Source organism: Pongo pygmaeus, chromosome 16 (genome assembly GCF_028885625.2).
Source record: "Pongo pygmaeus isolate AG05252 chromosome 16, NHGRI_mPonPyg2-v2.0_pri, whole genome shotgun sequence".
NCBI lineage: Eukaryota > Metazoa > Chordata > Mammalia > Primates > Hominidae > Pongo > Pongo pygmaeus.
In genome coordinates, this window is record NC_072389.2 from 98,352,679 (window position 1) to 98,377,969 (window position 25,291).

General features: G+C 43.9%; 1 protein-coding gene and 1 long non-coding RNA gene across 2 annotated transcripts in view; one reads left to right on the forward strand and one right to left on the reverse strand.

Moving 5' to 3' along the window:
• The first annotated feature begins 11,851 nt into the window (after positions 1-11,851).
• LOC129014315 (cyclic AMP-dependent transcription factor ATF-4-like) lies at positions 11,852-12,735 on the forward strand. The gene has a single exon (XM_054451599.2). The coding sequence runs from the start codon at positions 11,900-11,902 to the stop codon at positions 12,701-12,703; it is 804 nt and encodes a 267-aa protein (XP_054307574.1). The 5' UTR covers positions 11,852-11,899; the 3' UTR covers positions 12,704-12,735.
• Positions 12,736-16,591: 3,856 nt separating this feature from the next.
• Positions 16,592-25,291, reverse strand: part of LOC129014316 (uncharacterized) — a 33,912-nt gene continuing 25,212 nt past the window's right edge. The window contains exon 3 of the long non-coding RNA XR_008494194.1: positions 16,592-16,798. This is a non-coding gene — a long non-coding RNA (uncharacterized LOC129014316). The remainder of the gene's footprint in view (positions 16,799-25,291) is intronic.

The window sequence follows — 25,291 nt, forward strand, 5'->3', positions numbered from 1 at the left end:
TCACACTGTTGTTCCATTTTGATGATTAGGAAATGGAGACCTAATGAGGTTATCTGACTTGCCCCAGGGTTGGAAATGAGTGTGCCATGCAGCCTGTGTCCCCAGGGCCAGCCTCTCCCGTGCTGGCCTACTTTATAGCTGGCTAGTATCGTCAAACCATGGAAACAGCGAGCTGTTGCCAAAGAGAAATATTTCTATGAAAGTTTCTCAAGTGTCCCCTAGGAGAGCCTGCAGACACCAGTGACGACATAACATTGCTGACAGAGCCCTCCCCGCCAATCGTGCTGCTCAAAGAGTGCCACCCACGGAGCAACTTTTTAGGAGATTCCAACAAGACGGAAAGTCCTGAGGTGCATACGTGGAGGGACCCCACCTTTGAGCTCAGGTGGACCACCTGTCCACAGTTCCGTTCACAGTGCAATACTTTTCCCATACACATCAAAGTTGCTTTGGATCAAGAGGCGAAGACCAGCAGGGCAGAACTAAGCAGGCCACAGACATCTTTCCCCAGCAAAGCTGAGGGTGAGAGGCAGGGCGGTTCACCCTCCAGATGGCTGTTTGTAAAGTAAATCTTGATTTTGAGCCATCCCCAAACCTGCTTGGGAAAACACACCAGCTGTTGCCTCTGCTTGCAGCTCCAAGTGGCAGTCACCCCATGTCCAGAAACATCCTCTCCATACCTGTCCCCACTGCAATTCCCACAGCTGGCGTCGTCAGCCTCTCTGTGACGGTGGAGTTAGACCTCACATTTGCAGGAATTTGTGTTTTAATTCCCAGCCAGAGCTCGGGCCTCTAAGGGATACGGACACAGAAAAGGTCAGTTTGGGGATGGCCCCAGGTGGATGGCTATTTCTCCTGGTCCCCACAGTGTGGAGCCCAAACCTTCACCCCTGCGTTGATGCATCCTAGACCCAATTTAGACATTTCCACCTCACAAGTGACGTTGGCACCCACTTCCCGAGAGGCGCTGCTTTGCGTTCCTGACCATTTTTTTCTCACTCCCCTCCAGCCTCAGGGATACATCCTCCTGTTTGAGACCAGCCCCCACACGTTGGCCCTGAGTTCAACCCTCCTCCATCTCCTCTGAGGCTCTGCTTCACGCATTACCTCTGCTTCCTCCTGTATCTTCACCCTCCAGTAGATATTTCCCATTCTGGTTTCTCATTGAGAAAGAAAAGAAAAGAGAAAAGAAGAGGGAGAGAGGGAGAGAGAAAGAGAGAGAGAGAGGAAGAGGAGAGGAGAAGGAAGGAAGGGAGGGAGGGGGAGTGGGACGGGAGAGCCTACAACTTTGTGTGTCTCCCTTTTGCCCTCCCTGAACCTCTAAGTGGCATTTGATGATGCCGGGGCTTCCTGCCTCAGAGGTCTCCAGTTTTCCATCTTCCCTCTGACCTCTCTGTCCCCTCTCTCAGGAGCTGGCTCCTCTCCCTTTTAACTCAGTCCCCAGGGCTTCCTGCTGAGTTCTTTTCTCACTCTGGCCCCTCTCCCTGGGTTCTCAGGCACCCAGCATGTCCCACAAAAGATTCCTCATCGTTCCTCAAAACCTGCCCTACCTCCAGAGCTCCTAGGCTCTGCTCGCCACCACACTGCACTTGGCGGAGGCATAAACCTAGGGGTCCCCCTACAATCCCCCCATTACTAAGTCCTTCCTCTTCTCTCCTACAAACAGTCCAAATCCAACCACGAGTAAGTTAGTGTAACTTGTTTGTTTATACGTCTCTCAACACACACACACACACACACATACACACACACGTAATGTCCATCAAATCAGGAGTTGTGTCTGTTTTGTTCACTGCTATTTCTTCATCAACCAGAAATGTATCTGGCACACAGTAAGTGCTCAATAAATGTTGCTGGACTGAATGGATAAGTACCTAGTGCCGTAGTTTATAGCAAGCAACAGGAGTTGAGTGCACATATTTAAAGTCAGAAGGCAAGAGCTGGAATCTCGGCTTTGCCATTTACTCTCAGTGTAACTTGCACTAAATTAACCTTAAGTCTCAATTTCCTCAATTTCCTTTATGCCCTGTAATATGGGCATAAAGATAGCAGCTCACTTACCATTAGGATTAAATGAGATAGCACATGTAGAGAACTCAGCATAATAACTGATACGTATTAAGTCATCAATAAACATTACATATTATGTTTCTTATTGTTATTCTTTCTTGTCCTCGTGTGTCACCTGTATCATAACACCCTTCCAACAGTTCTCCAAGACTCCAGGCTCCTCTCTTCAGGAGAATTCCCACCCTACTATCGTAATCAGAGTGATCTGTCCAAATGCAAAATCAAGCATAATACTCCCTTGCTGAAAACCCTTACAGGGTTTCAACTCTGCCAGTAGAGTCCTAATTCCTTAGTATGGTCCCAGCTTCCCCACCCCCAGCTTCAACAACCCCCACCTCCCAGCACCCCAAACTCTAAATTCACTAAACTCCTAGCTTCATCTACCCTTACATCCCAGCACCCCAAACTCTAAATTCACTAAACTCCTAGCTTCGTCTACCCTTACCTCCCAGCACCCCAAACTCTAACTTTACTAAACTCCTTCCATCCAAGCCTTTGCCTAAACTGCTCCCGGGTTCTTCTACCAGGAATGCTCTTCCTTAACCCTCTCCTTTCCATTTTTTGCTTAAAGAACTCCTCTTAATCATTCTACAAATAAGACATAAGCTCCTTTGTGAAGATTTTCCTAATCTCTTCTGCACCCATACTTTCTAATCCCCCACCAACCCATATAAACTCACCACTGCCCACACACAGTCCTCTAGGACAGTTAAGGTGGACCAGCTGTCCCAGTCCAGGCAGGAATGAGGAAGTTGCCCAGAATGTGGGGCTTTCAGCGCTAAAACTAGGAGAGTCCGGGGCAAACAAGGGCAACTCTAATAGCACAGATCACATTGTTTTGGAGTTAGCTGTCTTTCTGATAAGATTGGAGGCAGCAGAAAGCTTACTTTGATTATCTTTGCGTCCTCAACACCTATCCTGGTGTCAGGCACTTATATGGCCCATACTCAATAAATAGGTGCTGAACGCATTATTGAGGTAGTGTGGAGGCAGTGGAGGAACTAAAGGCCGTGGTTCAGATCCCATCCCCTCGCTGTATGACCTTAGGCAAGTTATTATTTTCATGTATATATCTATTTATTTGTTACTGAATGATTGAAGGCAAATTTCTTGGTCTTGGCCTCTGTTTGTAAAATGGAGATAATATCAATTTCATAAGAATGTTGTAAAGATTAAATGCATGTAGGGGCCAGGCACGGTGGCTCACGCCTGTAATCCAGTACTTTGGGAGGCCGAGGCGGGAGGATCACGAGGTCAGGAGATCGATACCATCCTGGCTAACACGGTGAAACCCCATCTCTACTAAAAATACAAAAAATTAGCCAGGCATGGTGGCGGGTGCCTGTAGTCCCAGCTACTTGGGAGGCTGAGGCAGGAGAATGGTGTGAACCCGGGAGGCGGAGCTTGCAGTGAGCAGAGATCGCGCCACTGCACTCCAGCCTGGGCAACAGAGCAAGACTCCATCTCAAAAAAAAAAGGCATATAAAGTGCTTAACACAATGCCAGGCATATAACAAGCTTTCAATAAATGTTAGCTGCTATTTATATTCACTTTTTTTTTACAGAGTTAGCACAGTGCATTCAATAAGGGTTTGTTCCCTTCTCCCCATTAAACAAATTAATAAAGGTGGCCTTAAATGTAATTATACCACAGAGAAGGCTTCCCTTAGGACAGTGATCAGCCACCTTGGTTACACATTAGAATCCCCTGGAGGACCTTACAAACACTGATGCTCAACTCCAGGCCAATTAATTCAAATCTTCTTTGATGGATCCATGCATCAGCACGTTTAAAGGGCTCCCCCAGCGATTCTAATAGGCAGCCGGTGGAGAACTTCTGCCTTAGGGCACTGAGTTGTGGCTCTTTTACCTCTTAATTGCTGCACTGGGTCTTTCCAAAGTTATCCCTAATCTACCTATTGTCAACTGCAAGTGTTTAATACCCTCTGTTCCCTTCACTTTGTCTTCAGGGCAGGAACTGGAGAATTCTCAGCTCCCTAACCGTTCCTGGCCTGTACCCAAGTTCCTAACAGCTTTTCACACCTTGCCTATCCCTTCAGAGCCTTCACAGCTTGATATTCCCCCAGGAAGTTGAAGAAATGAAAAAGAGGTCACTTCATCTGTGTCTTCCTTAAGGGGACAGATGGTTCCATTTTCTAGCCAGTGTTTCTCAAACTGGAGTCCACAGACATGTTCTCAGGGACCCGCCAGTTCTGTATGAGGATTTTTTTTCTTTGCATTTTCAATTTGCTAATAATCTAAAATATTACTATTGTCATTAACTGGTTGCCCCTTTATAAAAGACTGCAAGATTTGAGTGCCCCTACAAAATTTGATATTTGAGGGGTTTTCATTTGTTTGTTTTGGGAGACAGGGCTCTCACTGTCACCCAGGCTGAAGTGCAGTGTTATGATCATAGCTCACTGCAGCCTCGAACTCCCAGACTCGAGCGATCCTCCCTCCTCAGCCTCCTGAGTAGCTAGAACTACAGGTGTGAGCCACCACACCTAGCTGATATTTGAGTTTTGTAAAGGCAGTGCACACATACAGATTTCGAATTAGTTCAAATAGAAGGACCAAGCAGGGAACCAAATCCTCCTATGGCACAAAGCAATTGAAGCTAAACAGACTCCAAATGACCAGCAAGTAGTTGTTAGTCTCAAATTAGCTGCAGAAACAGATGCAGTTTGTGCGTCCTGTCAAAACGTAAGTGTTTGCAGCAGTTCATTAGCAGTGAGTAGTAAATATACATTTATTAAGATATTTTCTTCTCCCATTCCAAAAAAAAAATGGGAAGAGAAACCCCAGTTGAGGTAGATTTTAATAAAGCTATAATGCTAATTATATCCTTAAGTGAATGTGAGCCATGTACAGATTTATCAAGGGCCATATAGTGCCTGATTGTCCAGCAGTAGCAAATACAGCCTTCACATTAAATACCATGTGTGCCTCATTCTAATAAGAGACAGTCTTTGCATGGATATTATTAAAGTCAAAATACAGGAATAGATATAAAACTAGACCCGAGGCTGCATCTTTTCATTATTAAGCCAACAATAGGCATTTATTTTTAGTACAGCTCATCATAAGTCTCATCAAAATAATGTCGTTTAGATGTGGCTATGTACTCTCTTTTGCTTTCAATTTGTAAATTTGTTTTTGGTTTTATAGGTGCATAAGAGCTTCAAGCATAAACAGTTTATGCCTCGTTTTATTTTACACCTAATTAAGAGATGGTAAAAAATAACTCTATTGTAGCTGTCAATCCTCAATGATCTTTTCCCTGCTGGTCTGGAACACTTGTGCCGGCTACAGATCAGAATCAGCCAGAGACTGTCAGACACACAGGCTCCCAGAGGTTGGAGACTCGGGGCTAGAGGACAGGACACTTCCCCGGGCTCCGGATCTGCTTTGTCACTAGGGGTAGAGGCTACTTGGTGATTTATGGACATGGGTTCTTGGTCCTGTCATTTCACCATCTGCCCTCTCCTCCTGCTCCCACTTCCACCTCCACCGGGCCTCAGTTTCCTCGATTCCCTGTGGTCTGTGGTCCTATCTGTCCCTAATTTTCAGTGGTTCTGTGATTCTTGCATTCAGTGCGTTATCAGCTGAAGGTAGAGGATAAAGCACCCGCAGGGCTTGGGGTCAGACCTGGCTGAGAATTCTGACCCAGGCATTGCCCCACCTGGGACATTTAAACTTGATGAGCCTTGGGCTCCTTGCTGTAAAATGGAGAGGATAATGTCGCCACCAGATGCTGCACAGATTAAACGAGATCAGAAATGTCTGGGAGGCACAGCGCACTCCTCCCTGCCCGACTGGGCATATTCAGTGCATGTTTGATACTGCCTTTAAAGTTCTTGTTTGTCTTCAGGAAGGGTTCCTAGGCCTAATTGGAAAGAAGAATTTGTTTTTGTTGTTTTTAAAGCTCAGCCCATAACCTCCTTTCAACTAAACAAGGTCTTCCTGGAGCTTCTCTAGATTTCTGAATGTTTAGCTTCAGGATGCACCAAGGAGATGGGAGAAGCTCCCAGGGGGCCTAGGCTGAAGCCAGGGGGTGATAGGGCCCGAGGGCTGCCCTGAGACAAGCCCCTTTCAGGGACCAGAGGAGAAAGAATCATACTCGCCCCATTCCAGGATGAGTGAAAAGGAGGCATGTGTTTCTTGTGCACTTTTCAGCTATCTGCAATGAAGCAAGCTCGCTTTATATTTGATTTTAACAAAGAGTGAATGACTGATGGCTTCAAACACACACATCTGCCATGCCTGTTTACCCACATGAAATTAATCAGAGGACTTCAGGGCTGATGCTGGAAACATGCGTGAGGAGGGCAGGGTTCGCTTGCCCCCAACCCCACCTAAGGTCAGCTTTGGAGTTGAGGAGAAGCTCTTAGCTCCAACTTTCTCAATGAAGAGAGGCTTCTCACACTTGCAGAGAGATAGTGAGGCTCCCGCAGCCCTAAGCCTAGGACCCCCAGAATTCTCTGAGCCCAGGTTCCCAACACCTGGTGGGTGGGTAGGAGGAGGCTTTCCATTCAGCCAAGATTCACAGAACCCCACACTGTGAGCCCTCCTCCCTGGCAGAGGTAGAGCTACTGCTGCCTGGACCCCTGAGGGCATAGGGAACCCAAGGGTTCTGAGACACTGGGTTTCACCTTCCTCACCTCCTCCCAGCTGTGCTACATAAAACATCAGTTGTGTAGGATATTGTGTTTGTTTTCTGGGGCTACCATAACAATGTGCTACCGACTGGGTGGCTTTAACTACAGAAACTTATTCCCTCAGTTCCGGAAGCTAAAAGTCTGAGATCAAGGTTTTATAGGGTTGGTTCCTTTGGAGGCCTCGCTCCTTGGTTTGCAGATGGCTGCCTTCTCCAGTGCCTTCTCCAGTGGCTTCCTGTGGTCTTGCCTGTGTGTGTGTCTGTGTGCTGACCACCTTTTCTTATGAGAACACCAGTCATATTGGGTTAGGGCCCACCCTAATGTCCTCGTTTTCACTTAATTACCTCTTTAAAGACATTATCTCCATATATGGCTACATTCTGAAGTACTGGGAGTTAGGACTTCAACAGATAAATTTTGAATAGATACAATTCAGCCTCTAGCAGATACTATAATGGGTTAATCTTATGTGTCAACTTGGTTAGTCTGTAATATCCAGTTGTTTGATCAAACTGCAGTTTAGATATTGCTGTGAAGTTATTTTTTAGATGCAAATAACATTTACAATCAGTAGACTTTTTTTTTTTTTGAGACGGAGTCTCACTCTGTCACCCAGGCTGGAGGGCAGTGGTGCAATCTCGGCTCACTGCTACCTCTGCCTCCAGGGTTCAAGCAATTCTCCTGCCTCAGCCTCCCAAGTAGTTGAGACCACAGGCATGAGCCACCATGCCTGGCTAGTTTTTTTGTATTTTTAGTAGAGACAGGGTTTCATCATGTTGGCCAGGCTGGTCTTGAACTCCTGACCTCAGGTGATCAGCCCACCTCAGCCTCCCAAAGTGCTGGGATTACATGTGTAAGCCACTGTGCCCAAACACAATCAGTAGACTCTGAAAAAAGCAGATTACTCTTTATAATGTGAGTGGGCCTCACCCAATCAGTTGAAGGCCTCAAGAACAAAGACTGAGGCCCCTCAAAGAGCAATTCTGCCTCCAGATTGCAACACAGGAATTATACCTGAGTTTCCAACCTCAAACCAAAGACTATAACATCAACTCTTGCCCAAATTTCCAGCCCGTCTGCCCGCCCCACAGATTTCAGTCTGTCAGCCCCAACAATCACGTGAGCCAGTTCCTTAAAACAAACCTCAGTCTCTCTTCCTATCCCTCTCCCACCCTCCCCCTTCATATCTATATTAGTCAAGGTTCTCCAGAGAAATAGAGCCAATTTCATATATATTGGCTGTCAAAGAGACCAACATATATGACCAACATTGGCAGGTCATAGGATATGACCTTAATTTGGTTAAGACCACCAGGTTGGCCTCCAAAGCCGCTGCACAGGTCAACCTTCCCACCAGCAGCACATGATTCCTTATGTCCCTACACACTTCCAATAACAGGTGGCATAATCCAACTGTCTAATTTTGGCATTCTAACAGGTATAAGTGTCAGCTCTTTCTTGCTTAACTTGCGGTTCTCTAACAGTATTACTAATGATTTGGAGCATGTTCTCATGGTAGCTTTTTGGTTTTGTCACGGAGATAAAATTTCTTCTCTACCTTCTTAGTGTTTCTGGCTGGACCCAAGAATTAAATTGTCATAAGACAGATTAACAGGAGAAAAATACAAATTTTTATTTATTTATTTATTTATTTATTTTCGAGACAGAGTTTCACTTTTGTTGCCCAGGCTGGAGTGCAATGGTGCGATCTCAGCTCACCGCGACCTCCACCTCCCAGGTTCAAGCGATTCTCCTGCCTCAGCCTCCTGAGTAGCTGGGATTACAGTCATGCGCCACCATGCCCGGCTAATTTTGTATTTTTAGTAGAGATGGGGTTTCTCCATGTTGGTCAGGCTGGTCTCTAACTCCCGGCCTCAGGTGATCTGCCCACCTCAGCCTCCCAGAGTGCTGGGATTACAGGTGTGAGCCACTGCACCCGGCCACAAATTTTATTTAGTAATTTTTACATGTGTATGAGAGTCCCCACAAGCAAAATGAAGACCCAAAGAAGCAGTTAGAGGCTAACACTTACATACTAGGCTGGACAAAGAGCAGTATATTGTGAGAACATGACAAGACAAAGGAGCCTGGGCTAGGGCAGTTAGTGGTGAAGCTGTCACTGGGAAGATAAAGGCCGGTTTAACAAGGTTGGTTTGTGCAGATTTCTCTCGGCCTCGACTCCTCATCTCTGGTGATAAGAAGGTCTTTCTTCCTCCTGGTACAGAGAGGGCCCCTTTCACTACGGAGTTTTAGCTCCCACTTTCAGGGAGAAAAAGAAGGGTCAGAGTGTCATTCTTGCTTGTGCTGTTTTCCAAAGTGCCTTTAATTCAAAATAACCGGGCCGGGTGCGGTGGCTCACGCCTGTAATCCCAGCACTTTGGGAGGCTGAGGCGGGTGGATCATGAGGTCAAGAGTTCAAGACCAGCCTGGCCAAGATGGTGAAACCCCGTCTCTACTAAAAATTCAAAAAATTAGACGGGTGCGGTGGCAGGCGCCTGTAATCCCAGCTACTCGTGAGGCCAAAGCAGGAGAATCACTTGAACTCGGGGGGCGGAGGTTGCAGTGAGCCAAGATTGCACCACTGCACTCCAGCCTGGGTGACAGAGTGAGACTCCGTCTCAAAAAATAAATAAATAAATAAATAAATAAAAATAACCGATATGCCAGAGTGGCAAGTTTGGGGGTGGAATATCTCGATTTCCTACAGTTTCTACTTTAATAAGTTGCTTCTTTGAATCCTTTTCCATGTTTCTAAGGACGTTTCTGTATTGTTTTATTCTTTAGTAATAGCTTAGGTATCTGCTATGGACCGAATTGCATCCCCCCAAAACTCATATGTTGACCTCCTAACCCACAATGTTATGGTATTTGAAGATGGGGTTTGGGGGAGGCAATTAGATCATGAGGGTGGAGCCCTCATGATGGTATTAGTGCCCTCATAAGAAAAGATGCTCTCTCTTTTCCACGAAAGAAGGTAGCCATCTGCAAGCCTGGAAGAGAATCCTCAACCAGCACCCTGATCTTGGACTTCCCTGCCTCTGAAACTGTGAGAAATAAATTTCTGTGGTTTAAGCCACCCAATCTACAGGATTTTGTTATAGAAGCCCTAACTAAGACAATGTTAATCCCTTGTAAATCTCGGTCTTTCTCCCTGTCTCTCTCCCACCCTCCCCCTTCATATCTGTAACAGTCACTGCTTAGATATCTTGCATATTTTAAATGGTACAGCTCCCTGTAGCAATAAAATGAGATACTAAGAAAATGGATCACTGTTTCTTTATTATGGGAATTAGTAAAACCACATTCTATGCTTTACTGTTTAAGCATTGCAACTTCACTGTTTTAATCATTGCAACTATGCTATTATCTATTAGCTGCCATTCCGTTATCTATTAACTTTATAATGATGTCCTGTATTTTGATAGGATCAAGTATGTCTTCTGCTGAAAGGTTTTGTTTAGAAGGCTCTTCCCTATCTCTAAATCACAAAGATATTTTCCATTTTCAGCTTGTATTTTCTTTAATTTTTAATTATTGAATCCATCTGGAATCTGCCTTTACATGTAGTGTTATGTTCATATCCAGTTTTAATTTCCTTTATGTTGTGAGGCACAGTATGAAGGAATTTGGGGGTAAAAAAAAAAAAAAGAAATATGTAATGAGGCAGCTTTCTCAATACCTTCTATTAAACAACCATCCTTTCCCCCATTGATTTTGTGGATTAAGTTCCCACATGTACCCGACTCTGTCTAAGAGCTCTCCTCTCTGTTCTCTTGGTCTGTCCATCTTCCCAAGTCCATTCTATATTGTCTTTACTACTACAGCTTTGAAATTGTTCTAATATGGGGAGGGAATGTCCCCCCCTCACCTTCCATTCTTTGCTCTTTTTTTAGAGTTTGCTTAGTTATTTGTAGCCTTTTATTCCTCCTTATATTTTATAATTTATGTTAGTCTACAATTATTATTGAGTTCACAAAAAAATTCAACTGAGATTTTTATTGGGATTGCATTGAGTTTAGAGATTAGGAGAAATTTAACATCTCTATAATATTAAATTATCCCATCAAAAGCATGGACTATGTTTCCATAAATGATCCTCTATGTCATTCTGAGTTTAAATTTATTTTCATAAAAATCTTGTGTATTTTTATATATGTTAACACCTAAATACTTATCGATATTGTGAATAGTATCTTATTACCGTCAAAATTTCTAATTGGACATGACTGGTATGAAGAAATACTATTTATTTTATTTCTGGATAATCTTATATCCAGCAAAATCTTGCAAGTCCATTTATTAGTTCCAATCATTGATCTTGTTAGACTATCAACATAGATATTTATATCATGTATAAACAGTTTTATTTCTTCCTTTCCAATCCTTTCTCCTCTTATTTCTTTATCCCACTGGCCAGAATCTCCATGCTGCGTTAAACAGTAGCTGCATAGGTGTCTTAGTCCATTTTCTGTTGCTTATAACAATCCCTGAAACTGAGTAGTTTATAAAGAAAAGGAACTTATTTCTTACCATCATGGGAACTAAGAAGTCCAAAGTCAAGGAACCACATCTGGTGCGGACCGTCTTGCTGATCTTTTTACATAGAGACTCTGCAGAGTCATAAGGCAGCACAGGGCACCACAGGACAAGTCGGCTGAGCATGCTAAGCCTAGGTCTGTTTTCCTCTTATAAAGCCACCTGTTCCTCTCCTATGATGATCCATTAATCCATTTACCCATTAAGCTATGAATGGATTAATCTATTCATGACCCAATCACTTCTTAAAGGCCCCACCTCTCAATAATTGCACATTAGGAATTCAACTTCAATGTGAGTTCTGGAGGGAACAAATATTCAAATCATAGCAATAGGAATATCTTAAAGTAACATTTCTGTTCCCTCTTAGCAGTGAAAACTTGGTTGAGTTTCTTCACCATCCTGAATCTCCATTTCTCCAACTGATACGCCTTCCTTGCAAGGTTGTTGTAATGATCGTGATAATAACCCCAAAGTTTCTGGCACACTGTAGGGGCTCAAAGCATAGAGTGTGGTTTCACTAATTCCCATAATAAAGATAAAGCCATCCATTTTCTTTTTTAAAAATTACTTCCACCTTGGTCAGTCCCTCCAACAACAGCAAGGAGGATGCCTTCTCCGGGACAGATTGGATGTTGGAGAAAATGGATTTGAAGGAGTTCGACTTTGATGCCCTGTTGGGTATAGATGACCTGGAAACCATGCCAGATGACCTTTTGACCACGTTGGATGACACCTGTGATCTCTTTGCCCCTCTAGTCCAGGAGACTAATAAGGAGCCCCCCCAGACGGTGAACCCAATGGGCCATCTCCCAGAAAGTTTAACAAAACCTGACCAGGTTGCCCCCTTCACCTTCTTGCAACCTCTTCCCCTTTCCCCAGGGGTCCTGTCCTCCACTCCAGATCATTCCTTTCGTTTAGAACTGGGCAGTGAAGTGGATATCACTGAAGGAGATAGGAGGCCAGACTCCACTGCTTACATTGCCATGATCCCTCAGTGCAAAAAGGAGGAAGACACCCCTTCAGATAATGATAGTGGCATCTGTATGAGCCCAGAGTCCTATCTGGGGTCTCCTCAGCATAGCCCCTCTACCAGGGGCTCTCCAAATAGGAGCCTCCCATCTCCAGGTGTTCTCTGTGGGTCTGCCTGCCCCAAACCTTACGATCCTCCTGGAGAGAAGATGGTAGCAGCAAAAGTAAACGGTGAGAAACTGGATAAGAAGCTGAAAAAAATGGAGCAAAACAAGACAGCAGCCACTAGGTACAGCAAGAAGAAGAGGGCGGAGCAGGAGGCTCTCACTGGCGAGTGCAAAGAGCTGGAAAAGAAGAACGAGGCTCTAAAAGAGAGGGCGGATTCCCTGGCCAAGGAGATCCAGTACCCGAAAGATTTGATAGAAGAGGTCCGCAAGGCAAGGGGGAAGAAAAGGTTCCCCTAGTTGAGGGTAGTCAGGAGTGTCAATGTGCTTGTACATAGAGTGTCTGCTGTAGCTGTGTGTTCCAATAAATTATTTTGTAGGGAAAAAAAAAATTACTTCCACCTTCTATGTCTTTATTCTGTATGAATATATATACAAAGATACATTTAGAAATAAATATAAATAGGTAAACACACATATACAGGATTATATGTCTATATAAATATTCATGTATACAAAGGATGCTCCCCAAAAGACATTTTCAATACCCCAGCATATTCTAAGCATGCAGACATAGACTTACTTCCCTTCCACATGACTCGATAACATCCCAGATTGGAAGACAGCCCTACAGTATTGTTTGTATAAACACAGCTTCACCTTTGGGGCAAGGTCTGGGAAGTAAGCTGGCAGTACAGTCATGTAATGCTTTATGTCTAGGTTAGCATTTCAGGACCCAGCTTTCCTTCTCGCTGTATGCCTATTCACATGCACCCTTTGGGGCCTGCCTCGATTCTTCAGCAGTCCGAATTTAGCTAATTGGCTGATTAAAATCACCTGGGCTGAGCTAATTGGCTGATTGGAAGCACCTGGGCTGGGAAGAGTCTGGGTAGGGAAATGACCTCTGAACTACTTTTCTTTTGGGGATTTTTTACAAGACATATTCACGAATGGACATTATATAGACATATTCCTATAACCCTGTGTGTTTTTGTATCTATTGACATATATCTGTATTTAAATCTACAGAAAAAAGACTCTAAAGAAAACTGATATTTGCTTTCAGTATCACGGTCTATCTTCAAGTCACAGACCTTTCTTCCCCTACCCAAGGAATCACTTCCCCAGCCACCAATACAGAAAGACCAGAGGGCACTTCTATATCACCCATTCAAAACAAAAGAAAAAAGAAGATCTCCTGAGCTGATGGAAGCTTTCATGAGAAGTATTCAGAATTTTCAAATTTGAATGAGGGCCTTTAACCTGAAGCTAATTCATCTCTCGTCCCTTATTCACCAGAAGGGGAAGGGTCAACTTTGACCTGGCAATGAATGACTCCCATGGCGTTAGTGCATTTTCTTCTTCTCACAGAAGTGAGCAACAAGGACCAACGTTTCCTTCCTTCCTTTGTATACATTAAATGCAGCAGGATGTATGTCAGAGCATACCTTTATTTGTGTACTACTGTGGATATCGTTTAGAGGACAAATAAGATTTTACATTATGGAAGCTTCTTTTTGTTTGTTTGTTGTTGTTGTTTTTGAGACGGAGTCTCGCTCTGTCACCCAGGCTGGAGTGCAGTGGCACAATCTCGGCTCACTGCAAGCTCTGCCTCCCGGGTTCACGCCGTTCTCCTGTCTCAGTCTCCTGAGTAGCTGGGACTACAGGTGCCCACCACCACGCCTGGCTAATTTTTTGTGCTTTTAGTAGAGATGGGGTTTCACCGTGTTAGCCACGATGGTCTTGATCTCCTGACCTCGTGAGCCACCCACCTTGGCCTCCCAGAGTGCTGGGATTACAGGCGTGAGCCACCGTGCCTGGCCCGGAAGTTTCTTTTTGTATTACTATCAGTACCACTATCTATCAATACTTCCACCTTCTATATCTTTATTCTGTATGAATATAGATACAAATATAGATAGATCTGGATATAGATATACAAGGTCTATAGATAAACACACACATACAAGATTATATGAGTATGTCTATATAAATATTTGTGTATACAAAAGATGTTCCCCAAGAGACATTTTCAGTTCTCCAGCCCATACTATGGAGGCAGACGTAGACTTACTTCCCACTTAGCTGGCTCCGTACCGTCCCAGAATGGAACACAGCTATACAATGTTATGTATAAACATAACCAAATCTTTACCTTTAGGGATAAGACCTGGAAAGTAAGCTGCCAGTACTGACATGTAACAGCCATCCATTTTCTCGATATCCCATTCCCATTGTTATAGGGAGCTGCACCATTTAAAATATGTAGGATATCTAAAGTGAAGGGATGGTAATTATTATTTGAATCCAAAATGAATGATTTATAAGACTGGTGGAAAGGATTTCAGCCCCCTACTCTAAAACATTGTTCATTGAGCGTTTTTGCCAAGGGTAAGCAGAGTAAATTATCAATAGCAGCAACAGGTACATAGATCACCTCAGCTTTTCACTCTAACTTTATAATGTATGTGTTAGCAAACTCATTATAGGCACATTTTAAAATAAGCTTTCATGATCAAGATGGTAGTTATAGAGAATATGGGATAAACTGAATTTTCTATGTTCTAAACTGTTGGGCAATGATTGAAAAAAAAAGAACGTAAATGTCAGGTTTTTTATTTAACCCAAATATTTGATGAGGAAAACCTATTATTTAAACCATGTAAAGTTTTAATCTGTATATATTAGACCAGTGCTTAAAGTACTATAGTAATGTAAGTGCATTAATAAATTCTAAGTTTTACTCAATTCTGAAAAAATACATACAAGCCATCAGGCAATTTTGTTTATCAAATTTCATTAAGAAAAGATAGTATCTCCACTAATTGTTGATACATGCTGGTAGGCTGGTCTTCCCGCCTCCCCCCACCGCCCCGCAACATGTGTATTGAAATGCTAATAAATGAATCATCAACAGTAATTACAAATATTCTGGGGATGTGATTTCACAGCTCCCATTTTCAGGAAATTGCATATTTTTGCTCTGTTTGGGTGAAAGCATGTTTATAGTAACAACTTAGTAATAAAAGCCATCTTTGAAAACTATTCTGGTTTTTTTATGTGACTGCAGGGATTTTTCTCACGGCTGACAGCTAAGATTTTAGTAACATTTGTACAACTTGGACAGATTTTCTGTTCTGCTTGGAAGTGGGTGATTTCACAATCCCCCTTAGTGACATCAGGCTTAACAGAACTGCAATGAAAGCGATTCAGCCCCCTGTGCTCATTCCTCACTGTGGCTTAAAGATGGTTACAGCTGTGGAAATGGAGCTTGATTTCCCTATACCAGCAGCTTTGATTCTCTGCTTTCAGCACTTTTTCCCCTATGATTATAAGCGGGAAGATAGTTTTGAATATGAACTACTAGAGTGCATGTAAAGTTGAATTGTGGAATTATAGTTTTAGAAATTACTTTCAGCCGGGCACGGTGGCTCAAGCCTGTAATCCCAGCACTTTGGGAGGCTGAGGCGGGCGAATCATGAGGTCAGGAGTTTGAGACCAGCCTGGCCAGAATGGTGAAACCACGTCTCCACTAAAAATACAAAAAATTAGCCGGGCATGGTGGCACACGCCTGCAGTCCCAGCTACTTGAGAGGCTAAGGCAGGAGAATTGCTTGAACCCAGCAGGCAGAGGCTGCAGTAAGCCGAGATCGTGACACTACACTACAGCCTGGGTGACAGAGCGAGACTCTGTCTCAAAAAAAAAAAAAAAAAAATTACTTTCAATGTCTACTAGCAATGCCCTACCACCACCACTATCTCCATAAAATATGTAACAGATGAAGTACAGAAAGAATTGTCAGGTATTTCAAAGCATGCATTAAGCACCTACTCTATCCCTACCTCAGTGAAAGGAGATTTGGCCTCATTGTGCCATGTAATCTTCCCAGTCATCTTTTGAGATGGCTAATGGCAGTTAACACCAAAGTCCCAATAATAGCTATTGAGAAAGTATATTACAGGGGTTAAGGACTTGGTGTTGAGTCATAAACCCTGTCTTTTTTTAAAATTTTTATTTCCACAGGTTATTGGGGAACAGATGGTGTTGGTTACATGAACAAGTTCTTTAGTGCTGATTTGTGAGATTTTGGTGCACCCATCACGTGAGCAGTGTACACTGAACCCAATTTGTAGTCTTTTATCCCTCACCCCCTTCGCACTCTTTCCCCAAGTCCCCAAAGTCCATTGTGTCATTCTTATGCCTTTGCATCCTCAGAGCTTAGCTCCCACTTATGAGTGAGAACATACGATGTTTCGTTTTCCATTCCCGAGTTACTTCACTTAAAATAAGAGTCTCCAATCTCATCCAGGAGAAATCCTGTCTTTAAAATCAGCTCTGCCACCTTAGTTGTGTGACTCTACTTTCTTAACCTCTCTGTGTTTGGGTCTTCTTGTCTGTAAAAATAGGAAGAATAGGCAGTTGCAGGGATTAAACCAGATAACACAGGCAACACACTCTATCAGTTACAAATTATTGTCAGCTGCAAAAACACATAAGGTTTTATTTTTCTCAAGTAAAAAAAAAAATTCCAGAATTGTGCAAGCTGCTGCTGAGGGTTCAGCAGCTCCAGGAGTTAAGATCACAGACTCCAGGCCTTTTCCTCATGGCCCCAAGAATGGCCACACTGTTGTCCAGCTGTCAGGTCCAAATTCCTGGCAGGAAGAAGGACAAAAGGGCGAGCTTCACAACTCAGTCAGCCCAGCCCTTAAGGGGCCTTCCTAGAAGCCCCTCAATGTCTCTGTCACCTCACTTCCCTCTCTCTCTCCCAAACCCCCACATGGCTTCCGGCTTGTCACTCCACTGACATGGCTCTAGGCTTAGTCATGATTCCATATTGCTAAATTTCACAGACATGTTCCTCCTCTTCCTTCACCTCCCTTTCTCAGCAGAGCAAGAGCCCCTTCTTGAAATACGCTCTTCTTGTGGCCTGCATGACACTTCACTCTTCTGCCTCTCTTCCTGGCCCTCCATGACACTGCACTCTTGTGCCTCTCTTCCTGGCCCTCCATGACACTGCACTCTTGTGCCTCTCTTCCTGGCCCTCCATGACACTGCCCTCTTGTGCCTCTCTTCCTGGCCCTCCATGACACTGCACTCTTGTGCCTCTCTTCCTGGCCCTCCATGACACTGCACTCTTCTGCCTCTCTTCCTGGCCCTTTGCCCCCACATCCATCTCCTTTGCATATTCATTCTCCTCAGCACCAAGACCGGCTTCTTTGCTCCCATGGCTTCCCTTCTTAGACCATCTCAGCACCTCCACCTTCATTTCCACCCACATGCTGATGATACCAACTTCCCCTGCAGGCCAGACCTCTCCTCTGAGCTCCAGACCTGGGTATCCCTCCCTTACCCACTCAAGTCTCCATGGCCTTGTTTCCAACGCTTCTCACACTCAATATATCCAAGAGTGTTTGTGATCCCCCTGCCCGTAAACATACAAACAACAACAACTCCACCAGACTTCAAGCCTGGCCCCATCCCCTTGTTCCCCCACCAAGGGAATGGCACCATCTGCTGTCCAGTTGAGCAAGCTGAAACCTGGGAATCGTCCCTGACTGCTTCCCCTCGCTCTCCTCCCACGTCCTACAGGTCTAGGTGACTTTTACTCCTAAAGATCCCCCGAGTCTGTCCACTTGTCTTTGTCCTGCTCCAAGCCACCCTAATCTCTCACTGGCTTATGGAAATGGCCTCCTCACCAGCCAGCTTGGGTCTACTCTTGCTCTGGTCTTTTCTCTGCATGGGAGCCCTGGAGGTCTTTTCAATACACAAATTGATCAGGTCACCATCACCAACACATGTCACCCTCTCTGCCCTCACTTAAAAACTTTCTGCAGCGTCTCATTTCTCCTATAATACAGGCCAAAATCTCTAATATGACCGACAAAGCACTGAGCGATGGGCCCTGCCTGATTATGGAGCCTCATCTTGCCCTGTGGGCTCCACACTCTGCTCTAACTGTAATGGCCTTCTTTCAAGCCTCCAAGCCTTTGCCCTTGCTGTGCTCTCTGTCCATGGTGTGGCAATGGGAACAGGCCCCCTGAAGAGAACAGAAAGGAGACAATTGGTATAGAGAAGACCCGGTTGCTGACAGGCTGTGGTGCAGGAAAGGTCATCCATGTGGATAAAGAGGTGGTCCAGGATGCTGGGAAGAAGTGGAGAGGATCACGGCTGTAATCCCAGCACTGAGGTGGGACGCTGGGTGGGTAAGGTGGGCAGATCACTTGAGGCCAGGAGTTCGAGACCAGCCTGACCAACATGGTGAAACCCCATCTCTACTAAAAATACAAAAATTAGCATGGCATGGTGGCACGTGCCTGTAATCCTGGCTACTCGGGAGGCTGAGGCAGGAGAATCACTTGAACCCAGGAGGCAGAGGTTGCAGTGAGCCAAGATCGCACCACTGCACTCCAGTCTGGGTGATAAAGTGAGACTGTCTCAAAATAAATAAATAAATAAATAAATAAATAAATAAAAGAAGACGTGCAGGGGAAAAGACTCACGGTCACCTGACAAAGACTTCGGTGGACGTGCAGAAGAAACCCCAAAGTGTAGATGACAAACACAACCTTAGAGGAGTGAGATATTCCAATGGCAGGAGCCCTAAGACACTGGGAGTTTTTGGCTCCTGAAGAAAGATGTGGAAGCAGCCATGAAAAGCTAAGAGAATGCTAATCCATGCCCTGGCCTGCCCTTCCTCCAGGACCCATGAAACCAGGACCAGCACAGAATAAACGGCCTCCACTCAAGAGAGACACAAAGGAAATGGAGCCTTAAGCTCTCCCACTCTGCCTCTGGCCCCATTTCCCTTTTCTGAGCCCTCCCTCTGTCCTCTTTCCACAGTCTCTTTCTTTCCCCCAGCTGCTTAGTGGCCTCCCCTGTAAAATAGGGATGGTAACACTGATCTTTGAAAAAGCCTCATATAGACTCTGGAATATGTATCCTAGAAAGATTCTCATACAGGGCCACAAGGGGACATGCTTGCTCATGATAGTGTAGTCTCTGCTAGCAGGAAGGTGGAGCACTGGAGGAACAGACTTGAGTCATGTAGAGAATGCACACTATGGAATATGATGTAGCCTTCAAAAAAGCAGATTGGATGTACACAGGGCAACATGGATAAGGTATAAAAACAGTTCTAGCACCCAGGCTGCGGCCTCGGAGTACAATTTCCCACTAATCAAAAACCAGGCCTCCTTAGAGAAATGACTGACTCTAGGTCTGAGGCAAGAAATGTGTAAGATGAGCCAGGAACGTCTTATACCAGCCTGTAAGAAAGCTGTCACAGACTACAAAGGTGGTGTTAATAACAACTTAAAAAAAAGAAAAAACAACATCTAATGGTTATCATCTGCCAAAGATAGGACAATTTAAGCACTGACTGAATAATAACTGCAAATAATATCATCAAAAGTGTTTGAATTCATGGGTTTTATATTAATCTTAAGCCTTATTTCTATATCTTTGAAGGAACTCATTATTTTGAAAATTGATAAATAAAAGTATCAAGCACTTATCTTGCCTTTTCTATACAAATTATATCTCAGTGTTACTGAAGAGTTAGTGAGGGAAAGTTTCCCTTTATAGAATATGCCAGCTAATAAATACAGAAGGAGTGATAGAATTAGATTATCAACATTTTGTAACCCCTAAGGAACTCATGGATCTAGGCACTGATCATCAATGTTGCTAACATAACAAACAGACAAACAAAAAAAGAAAAAAACCTCAATATTAGACACCTCTTAATGGAAGTCTAAAAGTTTACATACTAAGTATTTCCTAACCCCCAAAAATTAGACCTGCATCCGACCAAGCATCTATATAATTGCCAATTTACAGGACATAGAGAGGACAAAGAAACATGTTAAACAGCAGCACAGGGATACAGTCAGAAAAATTCAGACTATAGAAAACTCCCGGAGGAGCCAAGATGGCCGAATAGGAACAGCTCCGGTCTACAGCTCCGGTCTACAGCTCCCAGCGCGAGCGACGCAGAAGACGGGTGATTTCTGCATTTCCATCTGAGGTACCGTGTTCATCTCACTAGGGAGTGCCAGACAGTGGGCGCAGGTCAGTGGGTGAGCGCACCGTGCGCCAGCCGAAGCAGGGGCGAGGCATTGCCTCACTCGGGAAGCGCAAGGGGTCAGGGAGTTCCCCTTCCAGGGGTGACAGACGGCACCTGGAAAATCGGGCCACTCCCACCCGAATACTGTGCTTTTCCGATGGGCTTAGGAAACGGTGCCCCAGGAGAGTATAGCCTGCACCTGGCTCAGAGGGTCCTACGCCCACGGAGTCTCGCTGATTGCTAGCACAGCAGTCTGAGATCAAACAGCAAGTCAGCAGCGAGGCTGGGGGAGGGGCACCCGCCATTGCCCAGGCTCGCTTAGGTAAACAAAGCAGCCTGGAAGCTTGAACTGGGTGGAGCCCACCACAGCTCAAGGAGGCCTGCCTGCCTCTGTAGGCTCCACCTCTGGGGGCAGGACACAGACAAACAAAAAGACAGCAGTAACCTCTGCAGACTTAAATGTCCCTGTCTGACAGCTGTGAGGAGAGCAGTGGTTCTCCCAGCACGCAGCTGGAGATCTGAGAACGGGCTGACTGCCTCCTCAAGTGGGTCCCTGACCCCTGACCCCCGAGCAGCCTAACTGGGAGGCACCCCCCAGCAGGGGCAGACTGACACCTCACACGGCCGGCCAGGTACTCCAACAGACCTGCAGCTGAGGGTTCTGTCTGTTAGAAGGAAAACTAACAGAAAGGACATCCACACCAAAAACCCATCTGTACATCACCATCATCAAAGACCAAAAGTAGATAAAACCACAAAGATGGGGAAAAAACAGAGCAGAAAAACTGGAAACTCTAAAAACCAGAGTACCTCTCCTCCTCCAAAGGAACGCAGTTCCTCACCAGCAACGGAACAAAGCTGGACGGAGAATGACTTTGACGAGCTGAGAGAAGAAGGCTTCAGACGATCAAATTACTCCGAGCTACGGGAGGATATTCAAACCAAAGGCAAAGAAGTTGAAAACTTTGAAAAAAATTTAGAAGAATGTATAACTAGAATAACCAATACAGAGAAGTGCTTAAAGGAGCTGATGGAGCTGAAAACCAAGGCTCGAGAACTACGTGAAGAATGCAGAAGCCTCAGGAGCCGATGCGATCAAATGGAAGAAAGGGTATCAGCCCTGGAAGATGAAATGAATGAAATGAAGCGAGAAGGGAAGTTTAGAGAAAAAAGAATAAAAAGAAACGAGCAAAGCCTCCAAGAAATGTGGGACTATGTGAAAAGACCAAATCTACGTCTGATTGGTGTACCTGAAAGTGACGGGGAGAATGGAAACAAGTTGGAAAACACTCTGCAGGATATTATCCAGGAGAACTTCCCCAATCTAGCAAGGCAGGCCAACATTCAGATTCAGGAAATACAGAGAACGCCACAAAGATACTCCTCGAGAAGAGCAACTCCAAGACACATAATTGTCAGATTCACCAAAGTTGAAATGAAGGAAAAAATGTTAAGGGCAGCCAGAGAGAAAGGTCGGGTTACCATCAAAGGGAAGCCCATCAGACTAACAGCGGATCTCTCGGCAGAAACCCTACAAGCCAGAAGAGAGTGGGGGCCAATATTCAACATTCTTAAAGAAAAGAATTTTCAACCCAGAATTTCATATCCTGCCAAACTAAGCTTCATAAGTGAAGGAGAAATAAAATACTTTACAGACAAGCAAATGCTGAGAGATTTTGTCACCACCAGGCCTGCCCTAAAAGAGCTCCTGAAGGAAGTGCTAAACATGGAAAGGCACAACCGGTACCAGCCACTGCAAAATCATACGGAAATGTAAAGAACATCGAGACTAGGAAGAGACTGCATCAACTAACGAGCAAAATATCCAGCTAACATCATAATGACAGGATCAAATTCACACATAACAATATTAACTTTAAATGTAAATGGACTAAATGCTCCAATTAAAAGACACAGACTGGCAAACTGGATAAAGACTCAAGACCCATCAGTGTGCTGTATTCAGGAAACCCATCTCACGTGCAGAGACACACATAGGCTCAAAATAAAAAGATGGAGGAAGATCTACCAAGCAAATGGAAAACAAAAAAAGGCAGGGGTTGCAATCCTAGTCTCTGATAAAACAGACTTTAAACCAACAAAGATCAAAAGAGACAAAGAAGGCCATTACATAATGGTAAAGGGATTAATTCAACAAGAAGAGCTAACTATCCTAAATATATATGCACCCAATACAGGAGCACCCAGATTCATAAAGCAAGTCCTGAGTGACCTACAAAGAGACTTAGACTCCCACACATTAATAATGGGAGACTTTAACACCCCACTATCAACATTAGACAGATCAACGAGACAGAAAGTCAACAAGGATACCCAGGAATTGAACTCAGCTCTGCACCAAGCGGACCTAATAGACATCTACAGAACTCTCCACCCCAAATCAACAGAATATACATTTTTTTCAGCACCACACCACACCTATTCCAAAATTGACCATATACTTGGAAGTAAAGCTCTCCTCAATAAATGTAAAAGAACAGAAATTGTAACAAACTGTCTCTCAGACCACAGTGCAATCAAGCTAGAACTCAGGATTAAGAATCTCACTCAAAACCGCTCAACTACGTGGAAACTGAACAACCTGCTCCTGAATGACTACTGGGTACATAACGAAATGAAGGCAGAAATAAAGATGTTCTTTGAAACCAACGAGAACCAAGACACAACATACCAGAATCTCTGGGATGCATTCAAAGCAGTGTGTAGAGGGAAATTTATAGCACTAAATGCCCACAAGAGAAAGCAGGAAAGATCCAAAATTGACACCCTAACATCACAATTAAAAGAACTAGAAAAGCAAGAGCAAACACATTCAAAAGCTAGCAGAAGGCAAGAAATAACTAAAATCAGAGCAGAACTGAAGGAAATAGAGACACAAAAAACCCTTCAAAAAATCAATGAATCCAGGAGCTGGTTTTTTGAAAGGATCAACAAAATTGATAGACTGCTAGCAAGATTAATAAAGAAAAAAAGAGAGAAGAATCAAATAGATGCAATAAAAAATGATAAAGGGGATATCACCACCGATCCCACAGAAATACAAACTACCATCAGAGAATATTACAAACACCTCTATGCAAATAAACTAGAAAATCTAGAAGAAATGGATAAATTCCTCAACACATACACCCTCCCAAGACTAAACCAGGAAGAAGTTGAATCTCTGAATAGACCAATAACAGGAGCTGAAATTGTGGCAATAATCAATAGCTTACCAACCAAAAAAAGTCCAGGACCAGATGGATTCACAGCCGAATTCTACCAGAGGTACAAGGAGGAGCTGGTACCATTCCTTCTGAAACTATTCCAATCAATAGAAAAAGAGGGAATCCTCCCTAACTCATTTTATGAGGCCAGCATCATCCTGATACCAAAGCCTGGCAGAGACACAACAAAAAAAGAGAATTTTAGACCAATATCCTTGATGAACATTGATGCAAAAATCCTCAATAAAATACTGGCAAACAGAATCCAGCAGCACATCAAAAAGCTTATCCACCATGATCAAGTGGGCTTCATCCCTGGGATGCAAGGCTGGTTCAATATACGCAAATCAATAAATGTAATCCAGCATATAAACAGAACGAAAGACAAAAACCACATGATTATCTCAATAGATGCAGAAAAGGCCTTTGACAAAATTCAACAACCCTTCATGCTAAAAACTCTCAATAAATTAGGAATTGATGGGACGTATCTCAAAATAATAAGAGCTATTTATGACAAACCCACAGCCAATATCATACTGAATGGGCAAAAACTGGAAGCATTCCCTTTGAAAACTGGCACAAGACAGGGATGCCCTCTCTCACCACTTCTATTCAACATAGTGTTGGAAGTTCTGGCCAGGGCAATTAGGCAGGAGAAGGAAATCAAGGGTATTCAATTAGGAAAAGAGGAAGTCAAATTGTCCCTGTTTGCAGATGACATGATAGTATATCTAGAAAACCCCATTGTCTCAGCCCAAAATCTCCTTAAGCTGATAAGCAACTTCAGCAAAGTCTCAGGATACAAAATCAATGTGCAAAAATCACAAGCATTCTTATACATCAATAACAGACAAACAGAGAGCCAAATCATGAGTGAACTCCCATTCACAATTGCTTCAAAGAGAATCAAATACCTAGGAATCCAACTTACAAGGGATGTGAAAGACCTCTTCAAGGAGAACTACAAACCACTGCTCAGGGAAATAAAAGAGGATACAAACAAATGGAAGAACATTCCATGCTCATGGGTAGGAAGAATCAATATCATGAAAATGGCCATCCTTCCCAAGGTAATTTACAGATTCAATGCCATCCCCATCAAGCTACCAATGACTTTCTTCACAGAATTGGAAAAAACTACTTTAAAGTTCATATGGAACCAAAAAAGAGCCCGCATCGCCAAGTCAATCCTAAGCCAAAAGAACAAAGCTGGAGGCATCACACTACCTGACTTCAAACTATACTACAAGGCTACAGTAACCAAAACAGCATGGTACTGGTACCAAAACAGAGATATAGATCAATGGAACAGAACAGAGCCGTCAGAAATAATGCCACATATCTACAAGTATCTGATCTTTGACAAACCTGACAAAAGCAAGAAATGGGGAAAGGATTCCCTATTTAATAAATGGTGCTGGGAAAACTGGCTAGCCATATGTAGAAAGCTGAAACTGGATCCCTTCCTTACACCTTATACAAAAATCAATTCAAGATGGATTAAAGACTTAAATGTTAGACCTAAAACCATAAAAACCCTAGAAGAAAACCTAGGCATTACCATTCAGGACATAGGCATGGGCAAGGACTTC